General features: G+C 41.9%; 1 protein-coding gene across 1 annotated transcript; it reads left to right on the forward strand.

Annotated features, from left to right (window-relative positions):
- The first annotated feature begins 4682 nt into the window (after positions 1-4682).
- On the forward strand, positions 4683-15260 carry RBM43 (RNA binding motif protein 43). The gene is made up of 4 exons (XM_081141694.1): positions 4683-5153; positions 10802-11012; positions 11897-11985; positions 12798-15260. Exons 1-4 carry the CDS (start codon positions 5151-5153, stop codon positions 13551-13553), a joined length of 1059 nt encoding a protein of 352 aa, XP_080997820.1. The 5' UTR covers positions 4683-5150; the 3' UTR covers positions 13554-15260.
- The last annotated feature ends 1596 nt before the right edge of the window (positions 15261-16856 follow it).

Here is a 16856-nt window from a genome sequence, read left to right on the forward strand (position 1 = left end):
ACCCAACCATAAAGGAGCTAGGATGTTCAATCCCACAATATGCTTGGAAGGCAGAAAGCCACAACTGTATAGTGAATAGCATTCATAACATCCAGTCCATATTCAAAAAGAAAAGATGCTCATTCTTGAAAATACACAAAGGATAGTGAAGATAATTTTAAAAAACACCAAAAACCTGCCCTGGCCGGGTGGCTCAGTTAATTGGAGCATCATCTTGTACACCAGAAAGGTTGTGAGTTCGATTTCTGATCAGGGCACATACCTAGGTTGTGAGTTCAATCCCCAGTCGAGGTGTGTACAGAGGCAACTGATCTATTTTTCTCTCTCTCTCCCTTTTTCTCTCTAAAATTCAATAAAAACATATCCTCAGGTGAGGTTAAAAAAATCACCAAAAATCTCCCCTCAGAGATAGTGGTAAACATTTTATGACTTCCTTTCTCATCTTTTTCCCCCAACTGTTTCGCATTTAATCTCGTGAATATACCCTATGTTATTACTTCCCTATTGTTGGCCATTAAGGTCATTTCCAGTTTTTTCAAGCTTATAAATGCTATGAGATTCATAAACTCCTGGGTTATCTTGGTGTACAAATCTTTTTCTGTAGTTCTGACGCTATTTCAGCTAGGTTGACAGGTTAAAGGATATCAATTCTTTTAAGGAAATTAATACTTATGGCTGCAGTTGCTTTCTAGAAAGGTAAGCATTGGTCTGTACTTTTATTAATAGTCCAATAAAAGGCTATGTCATTGCTCCCTTTCAGCATCGAGTATTATTCCTTTAAAATGATTTCCTTTTTAACCTAGTTTTAGAAATCTTCGCAATATATGCCACATCTTATGAAAGTAAATAACTATCAAGATATAAGTAATGGGTTTTGTTTTGTTTTTTGGTATCACAAATTTAAAACATTTAGGAAAATATCAACCAATTTGATTTTACTTAATCTGTGAGACAAAGACAAGTACAGTGAGATAAGAGGCCCTGTAACAGGGGCTATGAGAGATTAAAATGTTTAAAAAAAAATTTTTTTTTATGCAGTTTCAGTAATAAGCTGCTAGAATTATTATGGCCACATTCGGAGTCATGCTCCCTCAAGGAAAGCTGGGCACTATAGGAGAGGGAAAAGTTTTCCTCAACCCTTTTAGAGTCCATGGCTGGATCTGGGAATTAAAATGACTAGGATTAACAGGGGAAAAGCATACAAATTTATTTAAGACAAATTTTATGTGACACTGGAGCCTTCATAAGAAAATGAAATCCCCAAGGAAGAGTTAAACCTGAGTGTTTTTATGCTAGGGTTGATGAAGCGTGTCGAGTCATAGAAAGTGAAAAACGATAGGAGGGGTATCTCAGTGTAGTAAACTAGGGGAAACTGCAAGGCCTGTTCCTTCAGTTTGGTCTCTGGGCCCCTTGGTATTTGGAGATAAGGCTCCTCCTTCGCTCTGGGGAAAGGGAGGGCATTTCTCACAGGAGGGTTTAATGACTTGTTTTGGGGGACAGTCAGAAAGCCTTCTTGCTTGTGCCATCTCTCATATTCCTTCCTTTGGAAACATGCAGTGTGCCAAGGTACCACGTTTCCGGGCGGCACATCCTCGCCAGCACATGTGGGGTGGAATAGTTGGCATGTACAAGGTTGAGAGTTGCTCTACGTTCGGTTCAATGGCACAGATGGGTAGATCTGCTTCCCCACTAACTCTAGATCCCTCATTATGCCCCGAAAGGATCCCCACTTGTGTTACGGTGCTCATGTTCATTTGCAGTTCATCTTTGTTCCCGCCTCCAGCAAGCCACCACTTTTCTACTTTCTCTCTTCATGTACTTGTCTTTTCTGGTTAAATGGAATTGTACAACACGGGGCCTTTGGGTCTGGTTTCTTTCACTTCACATGATGTTTTGAACTTCATCTTTGTTGTAGCATGTATCAGTCTTTCACTCCTTTTTATTGCTGAATAGTGTCATGTTGTATATACTATATACATATAACTGCATTTGGCTCATCCTTTAAGTAATTGATGGCCATTTGGGTTACTTCCACTTCACGACTGTTATGTATAATGTTATTAGCATTTGCATGTAAGTCTTTGTTTGGACGTGTCTTCATTTCACTCGGTTACCTAAGCGTGAATTTCTTGGTTATATGGTAAACTTATCCTTAAGGTTTTAAGAAACTGCTAAACTGTTTAAAAAGGTGGCTGTCACATTTTACTTTCCTATCACGTATGAGAGTTCTCATTTCTCCATATTCTTGACAATGTGTGTCAGGGAGTGGTTTCTCATTGTGGCTTTAATTTACATTTTTTTTTAATGATGTTGAGCACATTGTCATGTGCATATTATCCATTAATGTATCTTCTTGGATAAAATATTTATTCAGCTTGGCTGACATGGCTCAGTGGTTGAGCATCGACCTAGGATCCAGGAGATAGAGGTTTGATTCCTGGTCAGGGCACATGCCTGGGTTTCAGGCTTGATCCCCAGCAGGGGGCGTGCAGGAGGCAAAAGAGCAATGACTCTCATCACTGATGTTTCTATCTCTCTTTCCCTCTCCCTTCGTCTCTCTAAAATCAACAAAAATATATTTTTAAAAATGTCTATTAAATTTTTGCCCATTGTATTGTCTTCATATTTTCGAATTGTAAGAGTTATTTGTATATTCTGGATACAAATACCTTATCAGATATGTGATTTGCAAATATTTTCATGGCATTCTATCTCTGCAGTGGGATTTATTAGTCAGGGTATGCTAGGTAATATTGTTGAAAAAAGTCGGTGGCTTAAAACTTCAAAGTTTTATTTTTTATTCATGTAACTTTTGTGATGCAGCCAGGTAACTCCTTAGTGCAATTGTATTCTATGTGTTGGCTCAGTGACGCATGTTCTCTTCAATACGTGAGCACCCAGGCAAAGAAGACAGCCTGGGAGACTCAAGCGCTTGCAATGATATCCTTCCACCCAAATGTATGAGACAGGTCAATTTTTTTCACATTTCATTGACTGCCTGAAGCATATGACCATGCCTGACCTCAAACAGTGCGTGAGGAAGGGTTATCCCTCCAATGGGACTGACTGGAGAACAAGGCATATTGGTGAACAGTACTAACAACTATCATGGGGGGGGACAAGCAAGAAAAAACAAATATATGAAGATATTTTTAGAAAGAGGTGAGTGCTATTAAGATGTAATGACAGGATGATGGAATGACAATTAACTGGGGGAACAAATTTAAACTGGGTGATCAGATAGTCTTTCTGAAGAGGGGTCATATGAGCTAAGACTCCAATGACAGAAAGCAGTGAGTTGAGTGGGGATCAGGCAGGAGGTCTCCAGGCCAAGAAATAGAACCAAGGCCAGGAAGAGCGCCCAGGTGAGATGTTTGTGCAGTTGGAACAGAGGCAGGGAGGACAGTGTTGGGAGAGCTGGCCAGAGAAAACAGATCAGGTGGTTTTGTTTTCCAGGTGAGGAAGGTACATTTTATTTAAAGTGCAATGGGAAAACAATGAAGTGTTTAAACAGGACCCAAAGCTGATTTGTATTTAAAAATCATCATCCTGCCCTGGCCAGTGTGGCTGTTGGTTGGGCATCATGCTGTGCACCAAAAGGTTGCTGGTTTCATTCCTGTTCAGTGCACATGCCTGGGTTGCCAGCTGGATCCCCGGTAGGGGGCGTGCAGGAGGCAGCCAATCAATGTTCTGCTCTCACATCAATGTTTCTCTCTCTCTCCCCCTTCCTTTCTAAGAATCAATTTTTTAAAAATCTTAAAATATACATATACATATATATATAAAATCATCCTGGGTGTGGTATCTAGAATGAACTGAAGGGGAACAAGGCAGGATGTGGGACTTGATCTGGAGGGTAGAGGTGGAGTTGGAGAGGCTGTGCTGTGGGCTCAGGGAATGTACTAATAGAGCTAAGGAAAAGAGAAATTGAGGAACACCAGTGAGTCATGCACTTGAGCTCCTAGGTGGGTAGTGCAACTCTTTACTGAGGGGGAAGAAAGGGAGGAAGGAGAGTTCTGCTTGGCCTTGTTAAATTTCACATGCTTATGAGACATTTAAATGAGCATTTAGGTATAGGAATCTGAAGATAAAATATAAATTGGGGAATTACATATAAATCTCATTTTGTTTTACAATCTTTATAGCCTTAGATGTAACATTGGCCATATAGTAAATAGTTTTATTCACGGTTTAACTGGGTGGATCCCAGTTTTTAAAACAACTGTGTGTATTACAAGTAACACACAACTAAAGTGTCTACACAATATCTTAGTCCCCCTTGTGCACTATAAGAAGTTTAGTGAAATTGCTAACTAAGGAAATAAATGTGCATTTTTTCTTTTTTTTCATTTTACATTCTGAAAGGGGCCAAAATCCTTAGAAATGTTGGCACCTATCTAGGCTTGCAGCAGCGCTGGTACTGCCTGGCACTCTGGCTAACGCCGGGTATTAGCACACCTTAGTTTTTGCCAATCTTAATTGTAGAAAAAAGGGACCTCATGATTTCAATGTGTATTTCTTTACTTAGGAGTGAAACTGAGCTGCTTCCTATTTGCCAGACATTTGCTCTTCTTCATCCCCTCTGACTTGGAAGCCGTGCACGTCGATGCTCTGGGTCCCCGTAGGTGCCCGACTCAGGCGTCCCGGCTTGGCGCGGTCAGGACGGTGAGCTCCCTGCGGGCAGGGCCAGTGCGCTTTTCATTCTGTGCCCTGCACACGCGGCTGTGGTCGGCGACTGGCCCTGGGCTGGGCAGGTGACAAAGAGGAGCCACTGGTGTGCTGTGGTGAGAAGGGGGTTAATGAGGGCTTTGGAAGGACGACCAGTTTTCACTGAGCACAGGACAGACCCCGGGAATCCCCAAATTCCCCAGGGGGGATTTCTGGCTTTACTCCCGCAGGGTTTCAAAAGCTGTGAAACTGCCGAGCGCATCCTGGCCGGCGCTGCAGCAGCCCGTCCGGGTCCGAGCTCCCACCCCGAGGCTGTGAGGCCGCTGACCAACGGGTGGGGCGGAGCGGCAGCCTAGTTTCTCTTTGTCTCCGAGCGAGCGAGAAAATAAAACCGAAACCGAAACCCAAACCTGCGCGCGCCCCGCAGCCCGCGCCCGGCTGGATTCCGGCCCCGCCGCCGCCGTGGGCGCCTCTCCTCCGCCATGGCAAGTTGCTTTTGCTTTGCATTTCGCAGGGCAGGGTCGTCCCGGTCCCCCGGAAGGTCGCGGAGCCTGGTGGGGGCGAGCGGGGGTGCGGGGCTGACCTGGAGGGGGTCGGGGAGGGGGCGAGCAGACCCGCCCCGGGGCCGCCCCGGCCGCCGAGCGCGCCCCGCCTGCCCCCGCGTGTGCCCGCGCGGGAGCGCTGCGCGTCCTGCAGTTGGCGGCGGGCTCTGCGGGAGGCTCGGCTCCCACGGGCCACCTCCGGCCCCCAGCGCACTGTCGCCGGGGACGCAGCCGTCCCGTCGAGGAGTCGCTTCGAAGGCAGTGTTAGGGCTCCACCATCCCCCGCTTTGGTGAACGAGAGCGGCGAGAGCCCCCAGGACTGGAGGCCTCTGTTTCGTTTTGCACAGGAAAGGCTGACTGCAGCAGGGACTCCCCAAGGACCCAGGTTGGGGAAGCAGCAGATCGCAGCCTCGTCCGCATTTTCTCTCGTGTGGCCTTAGCTCTTTAGACGGGGCTCTGTGTTTCCACCCTCGGCGCTAGCCACCGAGAGCAGTGGCAAAGAGGCAGCCTTTCCTGTGCCCTCCATCCAGCGCTGCAAAGCTGTGGCAGGGCCCTTAATTCTTGGTTAGAAATGTCAGGGTCCCGAAATGCCAGAGCAGTGGGAGGGGCAAGTACCGGTTTTGTTGACTGGGCTACAGCAAAGGCAACGTCAGGGAAAAGAAACTGGCTTTAAGGCAAGAAATAGAAACAGATGCCACGAACGGAAATAATTCTTTCCCCCCAATGATTTACTTACAAAAATAAACTGACGGTTGTTCTTTATATCATTTGGTTTCATATAGGATGGTCAGAAATCTCTTAAAATATATCGCTGATGCAGGGAAAATGCCATCACCTTAATACGTCTTGGCTAAAATGCTGCTCTTGTTTCAAAATCCTGCCTCCAGAGACATCTCTCTTCCTTATTGGGGATAGAAGAGATTAATAGCTATTAGGGAGAAGTCCCTTTGATTTCCAAGATAAATTAAATGTAGACACTTGAATAAAGAAATACTGTATGGTATTAGTATTGATGAGGGCAGAGGTGAAGTGAGATTTTCTGAACTTAAATTGATTGAAGGTTTTTCTTTGGCATTGAGGAAGAGCAAAAAGGAAGCTAATTCACTAGTCATTTACCCATTGAAGTCGGTGTGAACTCTCAGAGCCAGATGTATAGTAACAAAGACAAATCTCCTGTGAAGTAAAATTCCTTGAAAATCGGACAAATCTCTTTTGTCATTTTTTCCTCTGCTAGGAAGACCTATTTTGGGATAATTACATCTTACCACTTGCAGCTAGGATGGAGGAAGACTTTTATATATTTTTACTGTTTCCTGTGCAATCTACTTGTCCCTGAGTATTTTAAGAAACTGTTTTCCTCCATTAAAAGTACCTCCTAGCCCTGGCTGGGTGGTTCAGTTGGTTGGAGCATCCTCTCGTACAAGAAAAGGTTTTGGATTCGATTCTGGTCAGGGCACTTACCTAGGTTGAGGGTTCGATTTCCGGTCAGGGCATGTAGACAACCAATCACTGTTTCTCTCGTCAATGTCTCTCTCTCAGAAATGAATTAAAACATATCCTCAGCTAAGGATTAAAAAAAAAGTTTCTCCCACAGTAATCAGTCAATAAATTATGGGTTTTCTTTTCAGGAGACACTCCCTTTGTTTAATGTGTCTCAACATGAACCATTTTCATTCCCCATTCCTCTCTCTTGTCCTTTTGCTTTTGCTGTGAACTTTCCTTTTGTATTTTTAATTAAATTGAATCATTAATTAAAATTTGACATCAGCTTTCAAGGCCTCTCTCTCATGAAGGGTTTCTGACTTTGTTAGCCAGAATTAATCTTGCTTCCTAATCCTGTATGTCATTTATTGTGTATTTTAGCATTTTTATTGTGAATGATGCTGTGTCCTCAAATTATTGGGCATTGGTCTGTTTCCTCTTGTAGAGAAATAGATCTCCCTCTGTTTTGTGCCTACCAAGCTCTGTTGAAATGACTTATGCAAGTGTCTCCCTCTCATCAATAAGGTAGAGGTCTCTCTTTTTTTTTTTTTTTTAATGTATCTTTATTGATTTCAGAGAGAGGAAAGGAGAGGGAGAGAGAGATAGAAACATGAATGATGAGAGAGTCATTGATCGGCTGCCTCCTGCATGCCCCCGACTGGGGATCGAGCCCGCAACCCGGGCATGTGCCCTGACTGGGAATCGAACCCCGATCGCCTGGATCCTAGGTCGATGCTCAACCTCTGAGCCATGCCCAGATATATGGTACCCAGCATATATCTAAGCATAGAACACATGCTTAAATATTTGTTAGTTGGTTAACTGGTTGACCAGATACTATATATTCTAAGAAATTCAATTGCACACTCACTGACAGGTATGTTTTTACCACCTCATTTTAACAGTTACCAGCTGAAACTCCAAAGAGGTGCTGAGAGAGTGCATATCCTGGGGATAGTCATCACTGACTCATTTGCTATTGAATTTCTACTATGATAAATGAAAATTTCACTCAAGTAACCTCTGATTTTTCTCACTTTCCAAGTTCGAGAGTTTTACTATTATTTTAAACTCTGCTCTGGATTACTTTTGTAGATTTCCATAATATACTTAGAACTTAGGTGGTATTACAGGGTTCCCTGTGCTGTTAGAGTAGATTATTCTCCTTCCTGTCTTTTCCTTAACTTCTGTTAGTCTGCCTTTATTCTACATTGACAGGGTAGAGTGTTGCTATTTTATTCTGTAATCATATTTAAGCCTTTGGTATTTTGAAGACTTAACAGAATTAGTCTAAAAGTTAAAACTAATAAGAGTGATTATTATGCAAACAGTAAATACAGTGTATAGCAGGGTGTAATATTGTGCTGTGATTCCTTTGTCTCCTTTTGGTCCAATGTCGTGTATTTTTCCTTTTTCCACTTACAGGAAAATGTTCCTAGTAGTTGTGTCAAATGGATTCTCCCTCTCCCTCTCCCTCTCCCTCTCCCTCTCCCTCTCCCTCTCCCTCTCCCTCTCCCTCCCCCTCCCCCTCCCCCTCCCCCTCCCCCTCCCCTCCCCCTCCCCCCTCCCCCCTCCCCCTCCCCTCCCCCTCCCCTCCCCCTCCCCCTCTCCCTCCCCCTCCCCCTCCCCCCTCCCCCCTCCCCCTCCCCTCCCCCTCCCCTCCCCCTCCCCCCTCCCCTCCCCCTCCCCCCTCCCCTCCCCCCTCCCCCTCCCCCTCCCCCTCCCCCCTCCCCCTCCCCCCTCCCCCTCCCCCTCCCCCTCTCTCTTTCTCTGCTGTTCCATAATGTACTCCAAATCACAGAATGCTAGTTTACTTATGATCTTTAGGCTGAGTCCCTCTCCCTCTCCCTCTCTCTCCCCCTCTCCCTCCCCCTCCGCCTCCCCCTCTCCCTCTCTCTTTCTCTGCTGTTCCATAATGTACTCCAAATCACAGAATGCTAGTTTACTTATGATCTTTAGGCTGAGTCCCCTTCCAACGCCAGAAAGTGGGGGGGGGACTTGCCCTGGGGTGCCAGCACCCACACCTGCAGGTCAGATTCTCTGTAGAGTGTTCATTCAGTTGTTTTTTTAAAGCAAAATAATCCTCGAGTTTCCACCCCCCCAGGTTGTCGCTCAGCTGCCTGCATTGTAGTGTGTGTGTGTGTGTGTGTGTGTGTGTGTGTGTGTGTGTACACATCTGGGAATGTGAGGAGACAACTGAAGCAGTTGTTTTGCCAAAGTCTTTCTACTGCTCTTTCCATTTTTGTCCCTTTTTCATTTCTGAGTTTCTGCCATGAAGTTCGTCTCCTTTTCACTGCAACCCCTTTTCCTTATTCTGGGTTAGATCTTTCCCTCTGCCTTATCTTCCCATATATTTCTCTGTATTTTCAGTCTTCCAGATTGTTGAAATCTGTCCTGTGTGTATTGCTCCCCTTAACTGGGTTTATTTACTTATTTATTTTTTACTTTAATTTTAAGGTGTCTCTGGGATGGACAGGACACTGTGTGTGTACTTAGGCTATCTTCTTGACCTGGGAGGTCAGAAGTAGTTTGCCTATCCCCAGTGGAGTCTTACTCTGAGTACAGAGTTCTTTCAACTGAGAGCCCCAAACATCTTTGTGATCTGTTAACCATTACTCAGGCTCTTGAGACATGCTGTCGTTCCTGGGTTAAGTTAGCATAGATTATGTCTGAGCTCTGGTACAATCAGGCTAGACTGCCTATAAGCCTATAAGCATTGGAGGAAGCTTGTGGGTCCATTTCCCTAAATAGACGGAGGAACAAATTAAGATATTTAACAGAAGCCCAGGGAAGGATCTAGGTGTAGCTGGTACTTTGTGCCCAGAGTGGTGGCAGGGTCTGCCATGGCATACTCCTAATGGTTCAATTCCATCTCAGATATGTGCTTGAAGGCAGGATTTACTCCATTGCAGCCCCAGTATTATTGCCAAGGTTTTATTTTTTTATGGTGACTTTTTCCTGATTCTGACCAAAAAAATGTAGGGGATGTGTTTCTTATTGGCTTTGTTCTTTGAACTCTACTCTCAAAACATACAGCCATCCCAAAACTACCATATTTTGTGGTTAGCTTGGCTTTTTCTGTATAATTTACATTTTTAATTAAAATTTTAATTCAAATGTGTTTCTCTTGATCTTTCCCTTTGTGATTTCCATTATTTTTAGGCCTTCCTAAAATCAGACAAATATTAACCAATGTTTTCAATGTATAAAAAATTAAAGGGTTCACTTTTTTCATTTAACTTTCAAATTCACAGTTTATGTTGGTATATGGTGTGAGGCAAGGATCTATCCCTCTATCTTTTATCTATTATCTATCTGTCTATCTATCATCTATCTCTATCTATCTATCTATCTATCTATCTATCTATCTATCTATCTATCTATCATCTATCTATCATCTATCTATATCTATCTATCTATCATCTATCTATCTATCTATCTATCTATCTATCTATCTATCTATCTATCATCTATCTATCATCTATCTATCATCTATCTATCTCTATCATCTATCTATGTATCTATCTATCTAATCTATCTATTATCTATCTATCTATCTATCTATCATCTATCTATCATCTATCTATCTATCTATATCTATCTATCTATCATCTATCTATCATCAATCATCTATCTATCTATCTATCTATCTATCATCTATCTATCTATCTATCTATCTATCATCATCTATCTATATCTATCTATCTATCATCTATCTATATCTATCATCTATCTGTCTATCATCTATCTATCATCTATCTATCTATCTATCATCTATCTATCATCTATCTATCTATCTATCTATCTATCTATCTATCTATCTATCTATCATCAATCATCTATCTATCTATCTATCTATCTATCTATCTATCTATCATCATCTCTCTCTATCTATCATCATCATCTATCTATCATCTATCTATCATCATCAATCATCTATCATCATCTACCTACCTACCTACCTATCTATCATCTATCATGTAAAGTATCTAATTACCTGCACTGGTACGTTTGTTGAATAAAATAACCTCTCCCACTGGGGTGTTATGTTGCTTATATTAAGTAGAATCTTACATATTTTAAAGAGCATCCTACTGTTTCTCTTACAGGCATCAGTTTTGAATGTCAAGGAATCCAAAGCTTCTGAAAGAACGGTTGTAGTTGCTGGTCTGCCGGTTGGCCTTTATAATGATCTAGCACTGACCTTATTACTGAAGAGTCACTTCCAAGATATTAAGAATGAGGGCGGAGTTGTTGAAGATGTGATGTATCCAACAGGAACCAAGGGAGTTGCATATGTAACATTCAAAGAAAAAGAAGGTATTTCCAAATCAAATTTCTGTAATCTTAGAAATACATCTGTAATAAAATTGAAAATAGAATTTCATTAAAATGAATCATGGGATTGGTAAAGTTTAAAGTCGCTTTAAAAAGCATTCTGTTCTGAATATAAAAGTGGCATAATATTGCACTAGTAAGAATATATGTGAAAATAGCCCTGACCGGTGTGGCTCATTTGGTTGGATGTTGTCCCTGGCACCAAAAGGTTGCAGTTCAATTCCCAGTCGGGGCTCATGCCCGGGTTGCAGGCTCGATCCCTGGTACTGGGCATGCAGGAGGCAGCCTATTGATGTTTTGCTCTCACATCGATGTTTCTCCCTTTCCCTGACCCTCCCTGTTCCTTTCTCTAAGCATGTCTTTGGGTGAGGATTAAAAAAAATCAGGTGATATATGTAGAAATAGTACCTCAATCCGTGGATCACCCAGGGGGTGGGTGTAGGTTAGCATGAGGTATGAGGCCTGAGGTGTAGGCATGCACAAGATCTAGAAGATGGGAAGAGGGGGAGAATTAGCAAAGGAGGCTGAATTAGAGGAAAAGCAGGACAGTGTGGCACCCCGGATTTAAGAAGATGAGGCCTCTTCCTGCTATAACGAACAGAGTGAATTTAGGTGTGTGTTTTCTATTCATATATATATGCCTATGTGTATTTTTTAAAGTATGATTAGGATCATATTTACACATAAATGAATTTTAATGTAATAAAGTAGAAAGAAAACTATTTAAAAGTTGAATTTAGAGGAAAAATGTAGAAAAAAACTTAGGCATTCTAAATAACAGAGTTGAACATTTCTATTATTATTAATTAAAATAATTATTAGTGTATCAGGCCACCAACACTTCTGACCGCATTGTTTACACTTAGTTGCAGAGAATGTCATCAGAAAAAAGAAACACAATCTGGCAGAGAAGGTTGGACCCATTCAACTCACAGTCTCTCATTTCAGTGAGAAGGTAAGGTGTGATGCTGAAGGCCTGCGGGTAGTCCTGGACCCCATTTCTTCTGCATAGTGTTCCATACGTAGGAGAACAAAGCACTGTTACCTCATGGCTTCTAGGAAAGAAAACGCAGACTCCCTAACCTGAGTCAGTGTTAAAGGCCAAACCCATGTCTTAACATTTTTGGTTCCTGCCTGATTTGCTTTTATGTTTCTATATGTTTCACTTGATGCTTTTAAAGTGATAGTGAGCTTTTTATACTCTCATGGATGATGTCAGGTATCTACCTAAAGGCTTATTTTGGGGAAAAAAGCAAAAACCCAATTAGCATGAACATTAAAAAAGAAACTTTGAAGGTGCAGGAAAGGAAAAAATCAGAAGAAAAGTTAAAATTCAAAGCATTGGTTTAAACCTTTATTTGGTAAGAAACCCAGGGTTCTGTGCAGCCATCTGATGCATTTCAAACTTGAGGCTTCTTTAGGGGGACTCCTATCCTCAGAGCAGAACCAGAAAAGTGTATACCTATGGATTCTGCTTAAGATTTTGTTTTGAAAAAGCATTCTACCTCTAAAAAATATTCGACCAGTTCGACCAGCTGTTTTGGGGAATGCAGCGAGGGACCATGAGTCCCAAGGTGAACATTGTGGGCTCTATGGGGCTGTGGGATCCCTTTGATGGGCTGCTGTGGCACAAGAAGTCAGTCTGTTAGGGAATTGGGGGCTGGTTTAGGGCAACTGCTGCAGAGACAGTGGCAGAAAAAGAATGTGTTTATGTCGTCTGCTCCACTACACAGTGCTGTTTTAATTTCTCTCTCTCTTTAATTGTAGGTTTTCAGCTCTGTATGTGCTAATCTGGATCTCTCCATTTTTCGGTGCCAAGTCCCTCTGGAAAGTCTGGTGAAGGACCTGAAAAGGAAACTTCCAAGTTTATGCTTCCGTCCTTTGGAACACAATGGAAGAATCTCCGTTCAAGGATCATTTCTGGCCATCAAGAAGCTCCATGAGTTTTTGCTATTAAAAGCAAGTTCTTTGTTAGAAAAAAATGGGAGTTTTATCAATGAGGAGAAAAAGTGGAATAGACAGAGTCCCAGAAGGAGTCTACAGAGAAGTAGTAACTCTTTGGAGTCACCCAGGTCCTCAGTGCCTGAGACTACTAGATGTGGAGAGACGCTTGTTCTTGATACAGATGTTTTCCTTTACCAGAAAAAGAAAGGCTTTTATGAATCCACATCGAAAAGATTTCATGTGCTATGTCAGGAGAGAGTGGATGGTGAAATTACCACAATTTGCATAAAAAATGCTCAAGATGGTTTGCAGCCAAACAATGAAAAACTTGTAAAAGAGTATATTGAGAAACATTCACATGCCCTTCACTTTGAGCTTAGAAAAGAGACATTTGATTTGGAAGGAAAGGAAAAGAGAGAGAAAAGAAATATTAAGTTGGCATGTGAACAACTAAGATGGAGGTACCATCAGGTTCTGATTAATTTTTCTGAGACACACATTGACATTATAGGATCTTCTTCTGATGTTTACTTGTTTCAAAAAGAGGTCAAGAAATTATTAAGGCAGACAGTTAGGTGATAGAATCTCAGCAATAGTGATGATAACGGCTGCTGCTTTTCCTTACCAAGCAGTGACGATGCCATGCATGATGCTAGCTTTATGCACTTTCCCTCATTTAATCCTTGCGACCATCCTTCATTGTAGGCATTGCTATCCTCATGTTATAGGGGAAGAAACTAGGATCTGGAGAGGTTAAAAAACTTATCCAAGCTTATCTAGCTGGCAAGAAATGGGGCTAGGGTTAAACCCAGTCTATGCGACCACAAAGGTAATATCTAAGGTATAAAACTTTGAAAAAAATCTCACTAAACTTTGAAGAAATCTCACTTTCTCTGCAACAACAAATTCTTAGAAAAAGAAGTAGTCTTAATTCTAATATATGAGAAGTTTAGATGATGATTATGCCATTGGCAATTTCTTAGCATTTACAAAGTTTGCATTTACTCTAAATAGAATAAGAATGCTGGCAAGCCCTGGCTGGGTAGCTCATTTGGTTAGGACATCGTCCCCATACACCAAGGTTTCGGATTCGGTGCCCCGTCAGGGCACATACGGGAATCAACCAATGAATGCATGAATGGGTGGAGCGACAAATCTATGCCTCTCCCCCGCTTCTAAAAATCAATAATTAATAATAATAATAAAAGAATGCCGGCAAAAGTCACTTGAGAAGCTACTTGGGAAGTATTTTTGATGCAGGTTAAATCATTACTTGGTTAAATCCCATTGGTACAAGGCTACCAGACATATGGGAAGTTTTTATTTAGCCTAACCGAGTGCTTACGTAAAATGTTGGTTCTCCTGTTATAATAATATAGTGTAGTGTCTTTTCCCCTTTTATCCCCCCTTTTACTTTATAATTATATCGATAAAGCAACAACATTGGAGTAGTTAAACCATGGATGATAAGAATAATAATATGGGTACTGGAAATATTGGGGCAGATCACTTTGTAAAGTATATGATTGTCTAACCACTGCTGTACACTAGAATTAATACAAAATAATATTGAAAACGAACTGTAATTGAAAAATTTTTTTAAAGTCCATTTTCACATATGGAACTAAGAGAAAAATAAATCAAATGAAACGTTTATTAATACACAAAGGATAACAAACACTGTTTGCCAGGCATCGTTTTAAGGGCTTTACATCCTTTCATTCATTCGGTTCTGACAGCGACTCTGAGGCAGGTGCGGTCCTGATGCCCTTTTCACAGGCGAGGAACCTGAAGTGCCCGCTGTAATGTAACTTGCCCTTGCTCTTCATTACTATACTGGGCTTCTCTCTTTTTTAGAATTAGTCTACAGTCTGTCTTAAACAATTGAGAAGACTTCCCTTAAAGATGAAAGAAAGACTGAAAATTCTTCAGTGAAGAAAGCAAGGCAGGGCTTGTACGTCACTGAGTTGTCTGACTGCCCTGAATTTAACTTGGGATTAAGCTCGTTTTAAGTAGTTGGACCACTGCAGAGACCCTCCTAAGATAATAAAATGTATATGTTTTGCATAAGTAAACGGTCATGCTGATGATGATTGGAATTGTTTATATCAGTAGAAAAGATTAAGAAAACCCTTTGCGTGCTTGCATTTTTCTCAGCCATCTAAATCCCAAATATGTAAGTAATTCCTATTTTAAATACGACATTTCATTTCTGTATGGGTAAACACTTATCACGGGAAACTGCTGTTTATATCAAGCACCCAATAAAGTATCTTTGAGTTAAAAGGGGGCTTCATTCTTATTTTGCTTCTAGGAGTTTGTCTCAGTCCACGCCCACTCAGGAGAGAGAAGGCACACGGTTATTTGAACAGGGAAAGTGTAATATAAGAAATTGTTAACTATAACAGGGGGTTGGAATAATGAGGGATTGACTAGCAGGAAATAGAACTCTACAGGAATAAAAGAGGTAAGGAGCAGTTTAGATAGAGCACCCAAGGAAGAACTCTTCAGCCCACCTCTGCCCCCAGGACTGAGGGCCAGTCCTCGCTGGGAGGGCTTATACCAGGGGATCTTGCCAGAAATCCATCGTCTAGGGTGCTGAGGGCGCTCCATTAAAAAATGGCTGAAGGGTTTGCTGCAGGGAGCAGCTAGTGACTGGGTGCTGCTGGCCACTGTGGCACCGCAGGCACCGAGTGCTGGTGAGGACTTGCGTGTCGGGCTGAACACGGGGGAGGCTGCCCATGAGCATGGGCCTGAGGTTGGAGAAGCCGCCCCTGCTGCTGCAGCTGGGCGCTGGGGGGACTGGATTCTGGGCGGCCTGCGAATTGAACACGCTGAAGCAAGAACAAGACTCTTCTCCTGCAACGTTTCTCTGGAGCCCTCTACTGACAAAGCTGAGCATTCTGTCAGCTACAAAAGAAATATCTTCTAAAGGACCAGATCTATTTTTACAGAGTATGCACATAAGATGCGTTTAAAGCTGAATCAATACATTAATAACTGGCAGAGTTATATTTGATACCTACTAAGGCTTTCATTGTTACCAGATATTTAATACCAATAGAACAGTTTTTCAATAAAGAACTGGATCAGAATAGTGAGTCTCCTTCCCTGATCAGATAGAAATTGAGTACTAATTGATTTAAGGGACAGGTACAGTATCTGCTTGAGAAGAGGATGCATTTCAGGTGTTTTTACATATGGCTGTCCATTTCAGAGTTTGCTTAACAGCACTCTTCTTATAATATGCTAGTTGTGTAACCAATTTCTATCCTTAATAAAAACTGACATTTTTTCCCCTTCAAAGTGGTAGTACTGATTTTTATTAAAATTTATTTTTGAAGGTTACTGATGCTCAGGCAGATGTGAATTTTATCTTGTCAGGACTAACCTCTGCTGTATGTCTGCCATTGAGAGAAAAACCTATCATTTCATTAGATAATAAGTTGATACTTTTGGAAGAGGCTGCAGGTAGTGAAGAGAACCATTGTCAAGTTTGAAAAGATGCAGTAGTTTGAGATTGTGACAGACAAAGGAGTAGAATGGGAGAAAGGCCTCTGAGGCATTTGGGTAAAAAACTCATTCAGGAATTTTTGTTGAGTTCATCCTCTGGAATAACTCTTTTGCTGTGTTCTGGAGACAGCAGTGGGGCATAAGACAAATATTCACTGACCCCGTAGAAGTCTGGCAGAGAGGCAGGCAAACAAGCCATTACAGCAGTGATTGCTATAGAAGTACTTGGCATAGGGTTGGAGGCCCAATTCTTACCTAGTCATTTCCAAATTATTGGCTTAATTCTCATAGAAAAAGTGAGCATGCATTCAAGTTTTCTTTACCTTATTATTGAGGAATAAACTAGCAGAATGAGAAAACTGATTCAAA

Source organism: Miniopterus schreibersii (assembly GCF_964146895.1).
Source record: "Miniopterus schreibersii genome assembly, chromosome: 7".
Classification (NCBI taxonomy): Eukaryota; Metazoa; Chordata; class Mammalia; order Chiroptera; family Miniopteridae; genus Miniopterus; species Miniopterus schreibersii.

Coding starts and splice junctions, on each gene's coding strand:
- RBM43 (XM_081141694.1), top strand. Junction 11,013..11,896: donor AACATTCAAAGAAAAAGAAG/GTATTTCCAAAT, acceptor GTTTACACTTAG/TTGCAGAGAATGTCATCAGA. Junction 11,986..12,797: donor TCTCTCATTTCAGTGAGAAG/GTAAGGTGTGAT, acceptor CTTTAATTGTAG/GTTTTCAGCTCTGTATGTGC.